This window comes from Pristiophorus japonicus, chromosome 13 (assembly GCF_044704955.1).
Source record: "Pristiophorus japonicus isolate sPriJap1 chromosome 13, sPriJap1.hap1, whole genome shotgun sequence".
NCBI lineage: Eukaryota > Metazoa > Chordata > Chondrichthyes > Pristiophoridae > Pristiophorus > Pristiophorus japonicus.
In genome coordinates this window covers 78,852,903-78,873,179 of record NC_091989.1, presented here as the reverse complement: position 1 = coordinate 78,873,179, position 20,277 = coordinate 78,852,903, and the positions used below count along the sequence as shown (strand labels likewise).

At 46.3% G+C, this 20,277-nt stretch overlaps 1 protein-coding gene across 3 annotated transcripts in view; it reads left to right on the top strand.

Annotated features, from left to right (window-relative positions):
- Positions 1-19,693, top strand: part of LOC139278668 (uncharacterized) — an 81,865-nt gene extending 62,172 nt beyond the window's left edge. For all 3 annotated transcript variants that reach the window (XM_070897714.1, XM_070897715.1, XM_070897716.1), the window contains 3 exons: positions 17,733-18,209; positions 18,447-18,602; positions 18,906-19,693. In XM_070897714.1, the coding sequence (XP_070753815.1) occupies positions 18,095-18,209; positions 18,447-18,602; positions 18,906-19,273 (639 nt within the window). In that variant the 5' untranslated portion in view covers positions 17,733-18,094 and the 3' untranslated portion in view covers positions 19,274-19,693. The remainder of the gene's footprint in view (positions 1-17,732; positions 18,210-18,446; positions 18,603-18,905) is intronic.
- The last annotated feature ends 584 nt before the right edge of the window (positions 19,694-20,277 follow it).

The following is a 20,277-nucleotide window of genomic DNA, read 5'->3' as shown; positions in this document are numbered from 1 at the left end:
AGTCACTCTTTTTCGTTTTATATATCTGTAAAAGCTTTTACTGTCCGTTTTTATGTTTTGCGCAAGTTTACCTTTGTAATCTATCTTTCCTTTCTTTATTGCTTTCTTAGTCATTCTTTGCTGTCGTTTAAAATGTTCCCAATCTTCTATTTTCCCACTAACCTTGGCCACCTTATACGCATTGGTTTTTAATTTGATACTCTCCTTAATTTCCCTGGTTATCCACGGCTGGTTATCCCTTCTCTTACCGCCCTTCTTTTTCATTGGAATATATTTTTGTTGAGCACTATGAAAGAGCTCCTTCAAAGTCCTCCACTGTTCCTCAATTGTGCCACCGTTTAGTCTGTGTTTCCAGTCTACTTTAGCCAACTCTGCCCTCATCCCAATATAGTCCCCTTTCTTTAAGCATAGTATGCTCGTTTGAGACACTACTTCCTCACCCTCAATCTGTATTACAAATTCAACCATACTGTGATCACTCATTCCGAGAGGATCTTTTACTTGGAGATCGTTTATTTTTCCTGTCTCATTGCACAGGACCAGATCTAAGATAGCTTGCTCCCTTGTAGGTTCTGTAACATACTGTTCTAAGAAACAATCCCGTATGCATTCTATGAATTCCTCCTCCAGGCTACCCCGTGCGATTTGAGTTGACCAATCGATATGTAGGTTAAAATCCCCCATGATTACTGCCATTCCTTTTTCACATGCCTCCATTATTCCCTTGATTATTGCCCGCCCCACCGTGGAGTTATTATTTGGGGGCCTATAAACTACGCCCACCAGTGACTTTTTCCCCTTACTATCTCTAATCTCCACCCACAGTGATTCAACATTTTGTTCATTAGAGCTAATATCATCTCTCACAACTGCCCTGATATCATCCTTTATTAACAGAGCTACCCCACCTTCTTTCCCTTCTTGTCTATCTTTCCGAATCGTCAGATACCCCTGTATGTTTATTTCCCAGTCTTGGCCACCCTGCAACCACGTTTCTGTAATGGCCACCAAATCATACCCATTTGTAATGATTTGTGCCGTCAACTCATTTACTTTATTTCGAATGCTGCGTGCGTTTAGGTAGAGTGTTTTAACCCTAGTATTTAATCCATGATTTTTAGTTTTGACCCCTCCTGCAGCCCCTTTACATTCAGTGGTCCTTTTTGTTTTTTGCCTTGGGTTTCTCTGCCCTCCACTTTTACTCATCTCCTTTCTGTTTTTTGCTTTCCCATACCTTCACCACAGTTCCTCGCAACCTTCAATCGCCTCAGAACTGGTCATGGTTGATGCTGCCACCTTGTCCATAAATGAAAGATGAAAGCAGCCCCATCATGCGACTGCAGAGCTCCTAATCAGACCCTGGAACACATTATTGAGCACTGCCCTGGGAGGAAAGATACCCATGCTGTTACAGCGGGAGCTTTGACCTAGATATCTGACTTAGATATTGATATTTTATTTGTTTTTTGTTACTACCATATGAAAGAAGAATTATAGAATGATACAGTTCAAAAGAGCCCAGAATTGAACACACTACTCCAGCCAAGGCCTAACAGGTGATTTATAAAGGTTTAGCATAACTTCCTTGGTTTTTCACTATACCTCCACTTCTAAAGTAGAAATGAGGATTTACGGGTATGAAGATTCTCTCTTTAACGATGTAACACTTTTCGCGGTGGGAAACAATTGGTAGTGGAGAAGAGAAGCCGGGAGTTATCTTTGCTCTCCGGGATGATCCTGGAGTAGTGAACAGTTTTGGCAGAGAAAAGCAGGACCAAATTCTGCATTATGTGGTTCAGCTAGATCTGGCAATGAATGGCTAAACCAGTTGTGCCCCATAAATGTTCAAATCTGCATCCCTTAGACTTAAGAGAGCAAAGTTGAGGGTCGTACCAAGCAGGAGAATATTGTAACATAGAGCTCCCCTCGTGGACGACTACTCCGTCTAGTGGACTACTGTGGTAATGCAACTGCTGATGTATAATAATAAAAGGGCCATGTGACTAGATCACCTGACAAGTTCCTGTGTAATGAAGCCGTCATGTAAGTGTGTGTTTGTGATGTCTTAGAGAAGATATCAGATTGGCGACAATGATAGGATAATTAGATTCCCGAGCTGAAATTTGTGGTGGTGGATGATTCCTGCCAAACAACAGAGACACTTTGAGAGGTTCTTTGTTTTGCAGCACAGCTAAAAATCCAAGGTAAATTTCAAGCACACTGTTGACATTGCCACAGTCCAGATCGTCACACCTATGGGAATAATAGGGCACTTGGGTGAGTTCCATCCCGACCAAGAGACTTTCGGAGCATATGTGGAACGGATAGAAATGTTTTTCACCGCAGATAGTATCATCGAAGTCCCCAATGATGAAAACGGTAACCGGGTGGTTTTAGAAAGAAAACGGTCTAGTTTCCTGACTGAAGCAGGCCCCGAAGTGTATGAAACCCTGAAAAGTCTGCTTCTTCCTGTCAAGCCAAAGGACACGCCATTGACACAGGTTCTAACAACACTACAGTCCTGAGCCCCTGGAAATTGCTGAAATACGAGATCAGTTAACTGATGAGAATCTCAGTGATTACATTGCAGCATTAAAAAAGCTATCCATTCACTTTAATTTCGGAAACTTTCAGGACCGAGCATTGCGTGACCGCTTTGTTTGTGGGATGAAAAATTAAGCAATCAGAAGAAAGTTGTTGACAACTGTTATGTGCATTATAAAGTAATGAAACTGAGTACTGAAAGTGTGACCTTAGCTCCTTTACTCAAACTCCAGAGTGTTGGTACAGCATGGGATGCCTGCTTATATACAGTACTCCCAAGGGATGCTGGGATCCCTTGGGACTCCAACAGGTATGCTCTCTGGTGGCAGTATGATACACATTACCTAGGGTTGCATACATAACATTACTCCTTCCCAAAGTCAACACTTATTTACAGGGTGAGATGATCTGGGGCTTTTCACTCCCTTGTCGATCGTCTCGGTACAAATGCAAGTGTGGGTGAGTTGGTTGGTTCTTCGCTGAGCTGCTGGGCAGCTGGTCTTGCTGGGTTGCTGGGGATGGTGAGTTCAGCTTTGTGGTCAACCGTGATGTCGGTTGCCACTTGTGTGTGTGCTGGAGGGTCGTAGTTGGTGGTGTCCTCTTCAGGTTGCTCGTGGCTGTCTGTGAATCGCAGTTTGGTTTAGTTCAAATGCTTTCTGCAAGTTAGTCCATTAGCAAGTTTGACCTGAAACACTCTACTCCCTTCTTTGGCTATGACAGTGCCTGCAAGCCATTTGGGACCATGTCCATAGTTGAGTACAAATACTGGGTCATTGACCTCAATATCGCGTGACAAGTTTGCGCGATCATGGTACATGCTTTATTGATGCCGCCTGTCCTCGACGTGATCATGAAGATCAGGGTGGACAAGAGAGAGCCTTGTTTTGAGTGCCCTTTTCATGAGAAGCTCGGCTGGGGAACACCGGTGAGCGAGTGGGGTCTGGTGCGGTAGCTGAGCAGCACTCGGGACAGGCGGGTCTGCAGGAAGCCTTCCGACACACGTTTCAAGTTTTGCTTGATGGCCCGTTCTGCCTGGCCATTGGATGCGGGCTTGAACGGGGCAGATGTGACGTGCTTGATCTCATTGCGGGTCATGAATTCCTTGAATTCAGCACTGGTGAAGCACGGCACATTGTCGCTGACAAGGACACCAGGCAGGCCATGTGTGGCGAAAATCGCTCGTAGGCTTTCGATGGTGGCAGTGGATGTGCTTACAGACATTATTACGTACTCAATCCATTTTGAATAAGCATTCACAATGACCAAAAACATTTTGACTAGAAACGGGCCCGCAAAGTCAACGTGGATCCTAGACCATGGTTTGGAGGGCCATGATCACAAACTTAGCGGTACTTCCCTGGGTGCATTGCTCAGTTGAGAGCAAGTGTTGCACTTGCGCACGCAAGACTCCAAATCTGAGTCGATGCCAGGCCACCACACATGGGATCTGGCTATAGCTTTCATCATTACTGTGCCTGGGTGGGTACTGTGTAGGTCACGTATGAATGTCTCCCTGCCTTTCTTAGGCAAAACCACGCAATTGCCCCACAAAAGACAGTCCGCCTGTATGGACATTTCATCTTTGCACCGTTGGAAGGGTTGGTCTCTTCATGCATCTCCGCTGGGACGCTGGACCAACTCCCATGGAGGACACAGTTTTTTATAAGGGACAGTAGGGGATCCTGGCTGGTCCAGGTCCTGATCTGGCGGGCCGTAACGGGTGACTTTTCGTTTTCAAATGCATCCATCACCAAGAGCAAGTCTGCCGGTGGTGGGCAATGGTAGCCGACTAAGAGCATCAGCGCAGTTCTCTGTGCCTAGTCTGTGGTGGATTACATAGTTATATGCAGACAGCGTAAGCGCCCATCTTTGGGTGCGGGCAGAGGCATTGGTATTAATCCCTTTACTTTCTGAGAATAGCGATATGAGCAGCTTATGTTCAGTTTCTAACTGAAACTTGAGACTAAACAGATTCTGGTGCATTTTTTTCACCCCGTAAACGCATGCCAGAGCATCTTTTTCAATCATGCTGTAGGCCATTTCGGCCTTGGACAAATTCCTGGATGCATAAGCAACCGGTTGCAATATTCCCAATTCATTTGTTTGTTGTAACACACACCCGACCTCGTACGAAGATGCATCGCAACCTAGCATTAAACGTTTACATGGGTTATACAGAACAAGCAGTTTGTTGGAACATAACAGATTTCTGGCTTTCTCAAAAGCAACCTCTTGTGATTTCCCCCATACCCAGTCATGTGCGTAGCAGCACATGTAGGGGTTCTAGTAAAGTGCTTAACCCGGGTAGGAAATTCCCAAAATAGCTGAGTCCCAGGAACGACCGCAGCTCCGTCACGTTCTGTGGTCTCGGTGCATTCTTGATGGCCTCTGTCTTGGTGTCGGTGGGTCTGATGCCGACTGCCGCGATTCTTCTCCCTAAGAACTTGACTTCTGGCGCCAGAAAAACACACTTCGAGCATTTCAACCTGAGTCCCACGCGATCTAGCCGACCTAGAACCTCTTCCAGGTTCTTCAAGTGTTTGATGGTGTTCTGACCTGTGACCAGTATGTCGCCCTGGAAAAGCACGGTGCATGGAACCGACTTTAGCAGGCTCTCCATGTTCTTTTGAAAAATTGCCGTGGCCGATCGAATCCCAAACGAGCATCTGTTGTAGATGAACAGACCTTTGTGCGTGTTGATGCAGGTGAGGCCTTTCGAAGATTCCGCCAGCTCCTGCGTCATGTAGGTCGAGGTCAGGTCCAACTTGGTGAACGTCTTTCCTCCAGCCAGGGTCGCAAATAGGTTGTCTGCCTTGGGTAGCGGGTACTGGTCCTGTAGCGAAAAACGGTTAATCGTTACTTTATAGTCCCCACAAATTCTGACCGTGCCATCGCCTTTGAGAACCGAAACAATCGGGCTGGCCCACTTGTTAAACTCCACCGGTGTGATGATGCCTTCTCGCTGCAGCCTGTCCAGCTCAATTTCCACTTTATCTCGCATCATATATGGCACCGCCCATGCCTTGTGGTGGATAGGTCGTGCACCGGGAACCAAGTGGATCTGCATCTTCGCCCTCGAAAAACTTCTGATGCCTGGCTCAAACAACGACGGGAACTTGCTCAGAACCTGAGCACATGAGGCGTCGTCGACGGACAAGAGCACTCAGATGGCGTCCCAGTTCCAGCGGATTTTTCCCTGCCAGCTTCTGCCGAACATTGTGGGGCCATCTCCTGGTACAATCCATAGTGGGAGTTCGTGCACTGCTCCATCATAGGAGACTTTTACTGTTGCGCTGCAAATTACAGGGATCAGCTTTTTAGTGTAAGTTCTTAGCTTGGTATGAATGGGGCTAAGCTTGGGCCTGTGAATCTTGTTGCCCTACAGCCTGTCGAAGGCCTTTTTGCTCATGATGGACTGACTCGCACCCGTGTCCAGTTTCATGGATACTGGAATTCTGTCCAGTTTGACTTTTAGCATGATCGATGGACATTTCGTGGTGAAGGTGTGTACCCCGTACACTTCTGCCTCCTCGGTTCGAGTCTGTAGTTCAGCCTGATCCACCATGGATCGATCCTCCTCTGCAATGTGGTGGTTTGCAGGGTTTTCAGCTTGTCTGCACGTTCGCTGGAGGTGTCCCATTGTTCCACAGCCTTTGCACACATAGTGTTTGAAGCGGCATTGATGGGCTTGATGATCACCCCCCAGCGCCAATAAGGTGTTAACTGCCTCACATTAACGTTTGATGGCGGACTCTGAGTCATCTGAGGTCGTGCAGCTGCAGCCATATACTTTATGCCACATGCATTCCTGCCTAAAAACAATGTTATTTTGTGTACAGTACTTGCTGAAACCTCTTTATGCTGCGAAATTTGTTTGGTGTTATCGCTGGTGGACATAAATGCCTGAGCTATCGTTATTGCTTTGCTCAGGTTTGGTGTTTCAACAGTCAATAGTTTGCGAATGATATCCTCATGGCCAATGCCAAGCACAAAGACGTCTCTTAGCATTTGCTCAAGGAATCCATCGAATTCGCAATGTCCTGCAAGGCGCCTTAGTTCGGCGATGTAGCTCGAGACGTCCTGGCCTTCAAACTGTTGACATGTGTAAAATCGATACCTTACCCTCAGAACGCTGTCCTTCGGATTTAGGTGCTCCCGGACCAGCGTACACAGTTCTTCATACGATTTGGTTGTTGGTTTCACCGGAGCTAGAAGATTTTTGATGAGGCCATAGGTTGTTGCCCCACAGACCGTGAGGTGGATCGCCCTTTGTTTGGCAGTGTTCTCATCCCCTTCCAGCTCATTGGCCATGAAGTATTGGTCGAGTCGCTCCACGAAGGCCTCCCAATCGTCCACTTCTGAGAATTTCTCCGGATACCAACAGTTCTCTGCATTTTCGAGTGATCGTTCGTTATCTCATCACCAGTTGTTATGTTCATAATAAAGTAATGTAACTGAAAACTGTAGCCATGAGTAAGTGTGACCTTAGCTCCTTTATTCAAACTCCAGAGTGTTGGTACAGCATGGGAGACCTGCTTATATACAGTGCTCCCATGGGATGCTGGGATCCCTTGGGACTCCAACAGGTATGCCCTCATGTGGCGGTATGATGCAGGTTACCTACCGTTGCATACATAACAACAACCCCTTAACTTGATTTTGATTTAGCTTGTCAGACAGCTATGTCGATTGATATGGCCGACCAATACTCCCGAGAATTTCGTGCCATTTCCAGTTGTCAGCCAACCGAGGTGAGTCACCTGCAGGTTAAAAGAAAAAGGCAGTTGGGCCCCAAGGCCTCAGCAACTGGCCAGGGTAACAGTAAATTGAAGTCATGATATCATGACTTCAATTTACTGTTACCCTGGCCAGTTGCTTCTGCAGGAAGCATTCCATTCTGCTCAAAGCTGTCCATATGTAAAGGCAGAGTGTTTCTTCTGCAGGAAAACTGGGCATTTTGGGAAGGCATGCCAACTGAAGAGTAAACCGATGTTCAATGCTAGAAGTAGTAATCGCCAGAGACAACATAGCCTTGAAGCGAGGCAACAGGACAAGGAGGTTTGGGAGATACACGTCACCAGGAGCACAAGGGTACCTAACAGTGATGTGCGAAGTATCCGTCTTCCAAGTAGATGTTGCGAGAACCAGGATACCCATGGAAATCGACACTGGTGCATCCATGAGCATAGTACCGGAATTGCTGTATCTCGACAAATTTAATGATTTTCCACTGAAGAGGCCGAAGACAGAGCTGCGAGGCTACTCAAGAGAGCAAATCCCTGTGATAGAATGTATCACCGTACCGGTGAAATAAATGCAGTTTCAGAGCTTGCCTCTCAATAGTGTCAGGAAACAAGCCTGCCTTAATAGGTAGAAATTAGTTGGGATCACTGAAGCTGGATTGGAATGAGATTTTTCGTGTAGAAACAAAATTTGCATTGAAAGGGAAGCTTTGGCATTAATTTTTGGGGTCAAGAAGTTCCACAAATACTTGTATGGTCATAAGTTTACCATCATTACAGACCATAAGCCCCTGACAGCAAACCTCCATCCAAAGTCCCCGGTTCCAACCTTAGTTGCAGCCCAAATGCAGAGATGGGCTTTGATTTTGTCAGCATATACGTATGACATTGAGTACAGACGATCAGCTGATGTTATGTCCAGGTTGTCATCCCCATCACAAGTTACACCCAATAGGGAAGAAGTGTTCTATTTTTCATACATTGATGAGCTGCAGTCACAGCTGAAGAGATTGGTAGAGCAACCAAATGGTAGAGTAAGAGAGAGAAGTGTGAAATTGAATCAGAAAGTTAGAGTGAAGAACCATCACCATAAATGATTAAAGTGGTTACCAGGAAGAATAGTGAAGATAAATGTACCTCGCACATATTTGGGCAAGATATTTGATCATGGACAAGTTAGGTTTGTTCACGTAGATCATATGTTACCTACAGATGTGGAAGAAGTTGAAAATTGGAATGATTTGATTATTTCTGATGAGTCAGATAGTTTTGTTACAAGTAGAGTACCAGTAACAAATCCTACATCAGATGTACTATGAAACAAGTCCAATAGAAAATCAGAATTTAAGTCTGAGTCCGAGTCGGGCAGACAAACGGTCTAAAGCTGTGGAGAGTCCAAATGTAGATCAAAGACATTCCTTGGAGAAAAACTCTCCTCAGGCTCAGCCTAGAATGAGTCTAAGTTCAACACCAAGTTTATAAAGTTTTGTTCAAGAGCAAAGGTATCCTCTTCGAAACAGAAAACAATTGGTTAAGTTTGATTTGTAAATATGGCAAAATAAGTCCACATCTTTTGTTTTGTGTAACCATGCTAGTTATGTATGATAATAATTTTGTTATACAGGCAACTCTCGATTATCTGGGTCCCTCGGGGATCGGGCTATTCCGGGTAAATGATTTTGCCGCTAAGACGAGTGCACTTGGCGAGAATGTTTGAGTCCCAAATTTGACGTGGAGAGAAAGGTAAAAACGCGGGCAAGGACACGGTGAACCGTATTGTGTTGGAAGCGGATATTTTTAAACTCTCTGGAGTGGAACATTCAATAAATAATTAATTGCACCCAGGGTTGCAGTTACTTACTGATGTCAGCGCTTTCGTGCAAACAGCGGACGGTGCAGAAAGTGGTCAGCGCAGAACTGTGTGTGGGTGGGCTTAATGGTCGTGTGCAAAACATAGAAACATAGAAACATAGAAAATAGGTGCAGGAGTAGGCCATTCGGCCCTTCTAGCCTGCACCGCCATTCAATGAGTTCATGGCTGAACATTCAACTTCAGTACCCCATTCCTGCTTTCTCGCCATACCCCTTGATCCCCCTAGTAGTAAGGACCTCATCTAACTCCTTTTTGAATATATTTAGTGAATTGGCCTCAACAACTTTCTGTGGTAGAGAATTCCACAGGTTCACCACTCTCTGGGTGAAGAAGTTCCTCCGCATCTCGGTCCTAAATGGCTTACCCCTTATCCTTAGACTGTGACCTCTGGTTCTGGACTTCCCCAACATTGGGAACATTCTTCCTGCATCTAACCCCGTCAGAATTTTAAATGTTTCTATGAGGTCCCCTCTCATTCTTCTGAACTCCAGTGAATACAAGCCCAGTTGATCCAGTCTTTCTTGATAGGTCAGTCCCGCCATCCCGGGAATCAGTCTGGTGAACCTTCGCTGCACTCCCTCAATAGCAAGAATGTCCTTCCTCAGGTTAGGAGACCAAAACTGTGCACAATACTCCAGGTGTGGCCTCACCAATGCCCTGTACAACTGTAGCAACACCTCCCTGCCCCTCTACTCAAATCCCCTTGCTATGAAGGCCAACATGCCATTTGCTTTCTTAACCGCCTGCTGCACCTGCATGCCAACCTTCAATGACTGATGTACCATGACACCCAGGTCTCTTTGCACCTCCCCTTTTCCTAATCTGTCACCATTCAGATAATAGTCTGTCTCTCTGTTTTTACCACCAAAGTGGATAACCTCACATTTATCCACATTATACTTCATCTGCCATGCATTTGCCCACTCACCTAACCTATCCAAGTCGCTCTGCAGCCTCACAGCATCCTCCTCGCAGCTCACACTGCCACCCAACTTAGTGTCATCCGCAAATTTAGAGATACTACATTTAATCCCCTCATCTAAATCATTAATGTACAGTGTAAACAGCTGGGGCCCCAGCACAGAACCTTGCGGTACCCCACTAGTCACTGCCTGCCATTCTGAAAAGTACCCATTTACTCCTACTCTTTGCTTCCTGTCTGACAACCAGTTCTCAATCCATGTCAGTACACTACCCCAATCCCATGTGCTCTAACTTTGCACATCAATCTCTTGTGTGGGACCTTGTCGAACGCCTTCTGAAAGTCCAAATATACCACATCAACTGGTTCTCCCTTATCCACTCTACTGGAAACATCCTCAGAAGGAGATGCTTAAAGGAGGAACAGACCAAGGTAAGAGTGCGTTAAAGACCAAAAATGAGTAGTTTGGACAGGAGCTTTGCATTGCTTTCTGTTGCAGTTGGGATCAGCTTGTTTTCCAGTGCTGAGATTAGAAAAACAGCAAAATGTCCATCTCAGTGCAGCAGTACACGGGACACTATCACAGTTTTTAAAAGTGCCACTGCAGCGGGTTCTCCGTTAGATCCATGTACAGATAATCGAGAGTTGCCTGTAAATTACTTTTTCATTAAGGAGGGAGAAGTGTAATATAGAGCTCTCCTAGTGGTGGACTACTGCTCCATCTAGTGGACTACTTTGGTAATGCAACTGCTGATGTATAATAATAAAAGGGTCAGGTGACCAGGTCACCTGACAAGTACCTGTGTAATGGAGCCATCTTGTAAGTGTGTGTTTGTGATGTCGCAGAGAGGATATCACAGATATCTCGATCAGAAACTTGCCATGGGTTTGGGTAGGCAATAGCGAGTAAACAATAGAGAACAAGGATTTTGAAGGAGATGCTTAAAGGAGGAACAGACCAAGGTGAGATTTGCTAATAAGGGCCACACCATCACGGGATGCCTGTGCAGCGAAGTCGGTGGAAAGTATAACTGGGCAGGCAGGCTTCAGTAAGGGTGTGGCCCTTATTACCAATGTTGGTCATCAATGTTGGTCCAATCAAAAAATGAGTTGACAGAATTTTATTTTATGATTGACAGCAAAAATGGCCATTCACAGAGTGAGCCAAGGCTACTTATCTACAAACCCCAGACTCAATTTCCAGTATTGTATTGGATAGTGAGGGCTGGATTTTCTGCTTGGTATCATCTCTCTTTTCACCCCGGAGAGGCGGCAATGGCGGCGGTAAGCTCTTCCCGCGCCACTCCAGGTTTTTTGGGGCCGGTTTCGGCGAGGTGCAGACACCAGTTCAATTTTTGGCTCCCGCTTGACCCATAGCGCTCCATCGAGCGTCGTGCTGGGACCGCCTGTGAAAACAATTCTCGGCCGGTATCAGGACTGCTGTGCCGCCATTATTGCCCCGAAATGACCAAAGCCGAAAATCCAGCCCAGATGGTTCCTTAATGTCCTTCAAGGTAGGGAGTCTGCCACCCCTACCCAGTCTGGCCTACACATGAATACAATCCCACACTCTGTGGTTGACCCGAATGCTGCCAGTTGTAAACAATCGCTATGCAGTTTAAGAAGAAACAAACTGGACGACAACAACCCAGGTATTGTAAAAGAATAAGACCAAGGTAATCTGAACCCAGTCAACTCTACAAAGTTCTCTTCAGCAAGCTTAGACAGCTGTCTCACAGTCTCGCCAAACAAAAGCCTGACATAGCTGTACTCACAGAATCATATTTATAACCCAACATTCCAGACTCTTCTGTCACCATCCCTGGGTATGTCCTGTTCCACCAACAGGACAGACACAGCAGAGTAGAGTACAGTGGCATACGGCCAGGCGGGAGTGACCCTGTGAGTCCTCAACATTGCCTCCTGAGCCTATCAAGTCAAATAAGGTCAAGGACATAGCTGTCAGACTGTGCCTGTGTCAGGTGCTGAGGGATTCAACACAAGGAAGTAACCTACTTGGTCTTGTTCTCACCAACCTTCTTGCTGATCACCATCCCAAGTGACAGCATAGGAGGAAGCTCTAAGGAAAGCAAATGCACTGAATGTATTCTAGGTGGAGGGCTTCAATTTCCACAACAAGAGTGGCTCAGTAATACACCACTGACCAAACTGAACAAGTCCTGAAGGATATAGCTCCCAGACTGGACCTGCATCAGGTGCTGAGGGAATCACCAAAAAGAAGTAACCTACTGGATCTTGTCCTCACCAACCTACCTGTTGCAGACACTTCTGTCCATGATAACATTAGTAGGAGTTGTGAAGACAAGTTTCTTTTCCACCGTAAGGACATCCTCCAATCCTCTATCATGTGTTGTAATTCTGCCATGGTAACTGGGACAGACTCAGACAGAGCTAGTGGCTCAAAACTGGGAATCCATGAGGCACTTTGGGCCATCAGCAGCTGCAGAATTGTATATCACCACAATCTGTGATGTCATTACACAGATGAGACTGAACACAGGGAGGTTAAAGTAACAGTGACCTCAGTCTTTATTAAGACACACCAGAGTGAGGAACAGGCCTTAGGGGCCGGCTTATATACAGTGCTCCCAAGGGATGCTGGGATCCCTTGGAACTTCAGAAGATGCACTCCCTGGTGGCGGAACATGGGAGTGCATGCTTTACAGATATACAACATCACTCCCCCGCAAAGTCAAAGTGAAAACTAATTACAAGGTGAGGCAGTCGGGAGCCTTTCTTTCCCTGGTGGACCGCCTCGGTACAGTTGTCTGTTCTGGTGTGTTGGCTGTGCCCTCGCTGGGCTGGCGTGTTGTTGGCCCTGCAGGGCTGCTGGGTGAGCCTGGCCTTGCTGGGCTGTTGGGCGTGATGGGTTCGATTTCCAGGTCCCGAGTGGTGTCGTTGATCCTTTCGGTGTGTGTTGTGGGCTCAAAAAAGGTGGTATCTGCTGTTGGGCATGATGGGTTCGATTTCCTGGTCCCGGGTGGTGTCGTTGATCCTTTGGGTGTGTGTTGTGGGCTCAAAAAAGGTGGTATCTGCTGTGGGTTGTTCAGGGCAGTCTGTGAACTGCAGCCTCGATTGGTCCAGGTGCTTTCTGCAAATTTGTCCATTGTCAATTTGACTACAAACACCCTACTCCCTTCTTAGCTATCACCGTGCCCGCGATCCACTTGGGACCATGTCCATAGTTTAGCACATACACAGTGTCATTCAGATCAATTTCCCGTGACACAGTGGCGCGACCATCGTCTACATTTTGTTGCTGCCACCTGCTCTCTACCTGAGGTTGGGGTGAATCAGCGAGAGTCTGGTTTTAAATGTCCTTTTCATGAGTAGCTCAGCCGGGGGCACCCCTGTGAGCGAGTGGGGTCTCGTGCGATAGCTGAGCAGTACTTGGGACAGGCGGGTTTGGAGTGAGCCTTCTATGACTCGTTTGAGGCTCTGTTTGATTGTTTGTACTGCCCGCTCTGCCTGCGCATTGGAGGCTGGTTTAAACGGGGCCGAGGTGACATGTTTGATCCCATTGCGGGTCATGAATTCTTTAAATTCGGTACTGGTCAAACATGGCCCGTTGTCACTGACCAGTATGTCAGGCAGGCCGTGGGTGGCAAACATGGCCCTCAGGCTTTCAATGGTGGTGGTGGCGGTGCTTCCCGATATTATTTCACCGGAGCCAGAAGACTCTTCATGTGGCTGTAGGTCTGTGCCCCGCAGACTGTGAGGAGGACCACTTTCCTTTTTACAGCACTTCCTTCTCCAGCCAGCTCGTTGGCTACAAAATACTGGTCTAGCCGTTCGACATAGTCCTCACCCTCCGAGAACTTCTGCAGGATGCCCACAGTTTGCTGCATCTTTGCATTGGATTCGTATACTCGTCGCCAGTTATTGTGTTCCGAACATAGATGAGGCTGCACACAGGGAGGTTAAAGTAACAGTGACCTCAGTCTTTATTAAGACACTCCAGAGTGAGGAACAGGCCTTAGGGAATGCTGGGATCCTTTGGGACTTCAGGGGATGCACTCCCTGATGGCAGAACATGGGACTGCATGCTTTATAGATACACAACAGTCATGACCTGGGACATCCTTCACTCTTCTCTCACCATCAAGCCAGGAGACAAACCATGAAGCTATGGCACAAGGCTACCTATTTGCTGTACACCAAAAGTTGAAAACCGTATACAGAGCTAAGCAATCCCACAATCAACGGATCACAGCAAAGCTCTGTGGACCTACGATATCCAGCCGAGAATGGTGGTGCAAAACTAGGCAACTAACAGGAGGAGGAGCTTTCATGAATACCCATCCTTAACCATGGTGGAGCCCAATACATGGATGCAAGAGACAAGACTGAAGTATTTACACATGTCTTCTGCCAAAAATGAATGATCCTACTCAGCTTCCTCTCGAATTCTCCATCAATGTAGACACCAGTATCCAACCAATTTAGTTCACTCCACGTAACATTTAGAAGTGACTAAGTGCACTGGACACAGCGAAGATATTGGGCAGTATCCCTGCTGTAGTGCTGAAGATTGTGTGCCAGAGCTAGCTGCTTCCCTAGCCATGCCGCTCCAGAACAGCTATGGCATTGACATTTACCCAACAATATGTAAGATTGCCCAGGTGTGGTCTATCCACAAGCAACAGGATAAATGTAACCCAGCTAATTACCATTATCAGCCGCCTCCCAATCATCAGTAAAGCGATGGAAGAAGTCATCAATAGTGTCATCAAGCAACACCTAGTCACAAATAACCTGCTCACTGAAGCTCAGTTCAGGTTCTATCAGAACCACTCAGTTCCAGTCCTCATAACAGCCTTGATCCAGACAATGATTCAAGACTTGAATGCCAGTGTAGATTTGAATGTAGTTGCCCCCAACAAAAGGCAGCATTTGACCAAAGATGGCACCAAGGAACTCTCGAAAAACTGGTCAGGTGGGGGGGGGGGTCAAAGAAAAACCCAATCATACCGGACATAAAGGATAATGGTTGTGGTTATTAGAGTCCAGTCATCTGAGCCCCAAGACATCACTGTCGGAGTTCCTCATGGAAGGATTCTTGATCCAGCCATCTTTAGTTGCTTTCCTTCATTATAAGGCAGGACTGGATGTTCGCTGATGATTCACACCTCCTCTGATGATGAAGCAGCCAACGCCAGCCATTAGCAGCACCTGAATAACATCTAGGCTTGGGCTGAAAAGTGGTAGGTAATATTCCTGCCACATAAGTGCTTGGTAATTACCATTTTGATCAAGAGAAAGCCCAATCGTTTGCCCTTGGCAATAGTCCCCCACTATCACCATCTTTGGGGGTCACTATTGACCAGAAACTCAACTGGACAAGTCACAGGAACACCATGGCTATCAGAGCAGGGCAGAGACTGGATACTCTGCGATAAGTGGGTCACCTCTTGACACCCCAGAGCCTCTCTAATGTTTACAAGGCTCAAGTCAGGAGTGTGATATAATACTTACAACAACACTGAAGAATCTCGAGACCATCCAGGACAGAGCATTTCACTTTATCGTTTCCCCTGCTATTGGACCAATATCGACTTCCACCATCACCCGTGAACTGTGGCTACAGTTTGTACAATTTCCAGCATGCATTGCGGTAACTCACCAAGATTACTTTGACAGCTCTTCTCTCCCCTGCAAAAGAGGACCAATGGCATGGGAACACCATTACCTACCAGTTTCCCTCTAAGACACACACCATCCTAACTTGGACATATATTGCTGATCCTCATCATTGATGGGTATTGAGGAATTCCTTACCAAACACCATTGTGGGAGCACCATTACTAGGAGGACGGCATGGTTCAAGAAGGCATACCACCACCTTCTTACAGCTATGACAAATGGGCAACATATGTGACCTTGCCAGTGTCACCTACAGCCACAAAACAACAAGATCAGAAGAAAGCCTTCGGTGTATTCAGGTAGCTGTAGTCTATCAGAATGGCATGCACATTGAGGCTAGTGCAATCTGAGAGTTTGCTCATTTGTACTAAGGGACTTACGCATGTAACAAAACCCAAATCCCAGGCTTCCAAAACAGTTACAGGCCTCCGAACAAAAACTTTCAGAAAAATCTTTCAAACATAAAAATCAAATGTATGGGTAAATTTAGTACAGGTTGAGCCTCCCTTATCCAGAACTCCCTTATCCAGAACCACCCCTTGTCCAAAATCATTTCTGGCCACCAGGTGGCACATGCGCAGAACTCTGACACTCCCAGCCCCAAGCCAGCCAGTCCCGATATCCCCTTGCTCAGTACCTGTTAACCAATTTAACGTGACCACTCCTCGTCCGGAAAAATCCCTTATCCAGAACAGGTCAGGGCCCGAGGGTTCCGGATAAGGGAAGTTTAATATTATTGTGATTTAAAAAAAATGTTTTTAGAATATTTGAAATCTTTTCTTAATGTCTTCTGAGGTGACTGACCAAAAAAAATGGTGGCTAAAAAGATTGAGTGATTTCCTTGGTCCTGTTCTCCTCCTTGCTATTATTTTGGACCATCCAATCCATGTTGTTGTTTATTTTTCACATGAGCAGTAATGTTTATCCCATGTGTCCACCCACTTCCCGTATCTCTTTATCCCTCTTTCGTTCAAGCACCTACCTGACCCATTCTAAAATATAGACAAGGACTCTGCTTCAATCATTAACTCCAGTAATGCATTCCACTGCCTCACACCCTGTGTAAAAGAAAATCTCCGACACTCTGTCTTGAATCTCTTGCATTTAATGTTATAATTATGCCCCCTCATTTTAGACCCCTCAATCTGCTCTGTTCTATTCCCTCATAATGTTACATTGGATTACATCGGATTACATCGGATATACGGCACAGAAACAGGACATTCGGCCCAACCAGTCCATGCAGGCATTTAATGCTCCACTCGAGCCTCCTCCCGTCTTTCCTCATCCAACTCTATCAGCATAACCCTCGATTCCCTTCTCCCCCATATACTTGTCTAGCCTCCCCTTAAATGTATCTATACTATTCACTTCAACCATTCCCTGTGGTAGCGAGTTCCACATTCTCACCACTCTCTGGGTAAAGAAGTTTCTTCTGAATTTCCGATTGGATTTCTTGGTGACTATCTTATATTGATGGCTTCTAGTTATGCTCTTCTCCACAAGTGGAAACATTCTCTCTCTATCCACTATATCAAAACCTTTCATAATCTTAAAGACCTTGATTAGACCTTCTTTTTTCAAGAACCAGCCTGTTCATCCTTTCCTGATATTGTACCCTCGCATTTCTGGTATCATCTTTGTAAATCTTCTCTGCACCCTCTCCAGTGCCTCTATATGCTTTTTATAATATGGTGACCAGAACTGTGCGCAGTACTCTAAGGGTCCGAAATTGGTCTTTGCATATGGTCCGCCCATTTCTCGGCGGTATGCCGGCGGTGCGTCATTTCAAACCCCCGGCATACCGCTGAGACCGAAGGGGACAAAATTGGCCGATTTTTTTTCGCCGCGATGTTGGCGGTATGTCAGCTGTCTGCAGCGGGCGGTATGTAACCTAGTAGTCGATCCAGATCGACTTTCTCTTCGATGGGTGGTGCAACACTGAACTGTGCATGCGGATTTTTTATTTTTTTTATTTTTTTCACAGAAACGTTTTACCCCTGATTTCGAGGGTCAGGGGTCACCCGCACATGCGCAGTGAGTTGAAGAGGAGGGGGAGAGAGTGAGAAGGAGCAGTAAGCTAGTCGACGGGCAGTTTAAAAACACATTGCAGAATTAAAAAATATTCCTAACAACTAATAATTCTACAGTTTGAAGAATAAGAAGACATATTTTACAAAGCAAAAATCATAACAACATAAATATTATGGAAATATTAAAAAAAGAAGTCGAAGTGCAGAAACATCGAGAAGGGCGGGAGGTTGAGGGCGTCCACCTTCGACGAGACGGAGTTACCTGCCCTTCTGGAGAATATCACGGAGAGGTACTCCAAGCTAACGAAGGGTGGTCATGGAAAGCCCCCTCCCAAATGAATACAACAGGATATGGGATGAGATCGGGGCGGCTGTGTCCTCCACAAGTACCATGGTATGCACCGAGGAGCGACCTGGTGAAGGTAGCAAGAGTAAGTAATGATTTTATTTATGCACTCCCCATGTGCCATGTACCATGTAAATGTAGGTTCAGTGTCACACGGATAATGTTATTTATCCCAAGGTTACGCCGATGTATTTGTGCTTTCAGGCAATGACAAGAGGATCAACCCAGTGTTTTTTAATATGTGTGTGTGTGTGAGACCCTGTGTGTCTGCGATGTTACATGGATTGAAGACTTTTACTTTCATTTACTTTACTTTTTGCAGAAGAAGACATCTGCAATAGCAGCGGATCAGCGGCGTATGGGGGAGGACCCGCAACCCAGGAGCTTCTGACTGAAATTGAAATCCGTGCCCTGTCCCTGGTTGGGGATAGCAACCGTGCCACCACTGGCATTGGAGCTGACCCACTCACACAGGATGGTCAGTTCAATACAATCCAGTCTGTGTTGCGGTCCTCTCATGTCACTGTAACTGTAATGTTGGCCGGATGTAATGTAATGTAAGTTTATTGCACTGTAATGTTGGCCTCATGTGATGTACTGCAATGCTGGGGGCATGTAACGCAATGCATATATGTATTGTCTGTCTGCGATATGTAATGCAGTACTGCAGCAGCGGTGGACATTTAAGTAAGACTGTGATAAGTCACTGTACTATGTACTCATGTAACCCTGACCCCTCCCCTGGTGCCAAGCGTTTTTAAATGTTGTTTTGTACTTCCAGACTCAGACAATTCAGACCACACCAACACAGAGAGACCAGACGACAGACCCACTGCCTCCACCTCTGGCGACACCCAGCCTTCTCCCGACTTCACCCCTGGCAGAGATGAGGAAGAGGAAGAGGAAGAGCCGCTGATCCTGGAGCCAGTGGAGGTGGAGGTGGGGGTGGAGATGGAGGAGGATACACCAGCTCCATGGGGGGAGCTGGAACATCCTCCACCACCGAGTCTGTATTCAGGGGATTCCCCCATGGCTCCTCTGATTCTGCGGGACCAAGTGGTGCGCAGCAAGGTTTCCCCAGTGTTGCAGTGCCTTTGCCGCAGTGACGGAGGTTGGTGCAGAAAAGGTTGGTTGCTGCACGACAGATAGGTGCGTACCAGAACATGGTGTGTCTGTCACAGGCCAGCGTCGACATCGGTCGAGAGCTGCTCAAGGCCATGGCTATGATAGCCGCAAACATCGCGGCTCTATCAGAGCGGCAGTCGGAGGATATGTCGCGTATGATCACCGCGATGGAGCGAACGGCCGACCCCATCGAAGCCATGCGGCAATCAACAGGATCAGGACATGGTGCGGAATCCCTCCGTGCCATAGTAGTCGGGTCAACAGCACCTGAGGGTGGGGAGCTGACAGCATCTTCCAGCCCTGAAGCCGTGCCTTCCACATCACGAGCTTCTCCTGAGGCCCCATTTATTGCGTCTGCAAAGTCTCACCCACAACGACAGCAACAGTACTTGGGGTGCAGTGCTGCACACCGGCTTGGTACCACCACGGGGAGGTCCGGGCTCAAGGGCACTGGGAAAGGGAAGGGCGGGAGTAAGAAAGGGGGGAATAGGCCCAAGGGTGGTGTAGCGCGCTGTCGAGGTCGTGGTCGTGGCCGAGGACAGTAAAGGGTCTTTTGTTGTACTTGTTCATTGAATAATTGAAGTTTGATTTGTAAAAGTTTATTAAAGTTGTTAAAGTTTTGTTAAAGTTGTTATTAAAGATGTTAAAGTTGTTAAAGTTGTTTTATAGTTATACGTTTTACAAAGTTTTAAAATTGTTGTATATTTTTGACATTTTTACATAAATGTTTGAATTCAATTTAAGTACTCTTGTACAGTGTCAAACTTTTGGGGTAACAGTCATCAGGGTCCCAAAATGCAGCTCTCCACATTCAAGCAAAGGGTTCATTTATAAACCTTCTCACATCTGGTTCCTCCATTAGACAGGTAGTCAGCAATACAGGCTGAGCTAGTACAGGCCCCATTCATTTTAAACCTCCACAATATTTTTCAATGAAAAAAATATAACTAAAATTCCTTCTATCTTAATAAGTTAATCAGTACCAATAAAAATACCTTTTCCACTCTAAATCGCACTGTAAAGTCACT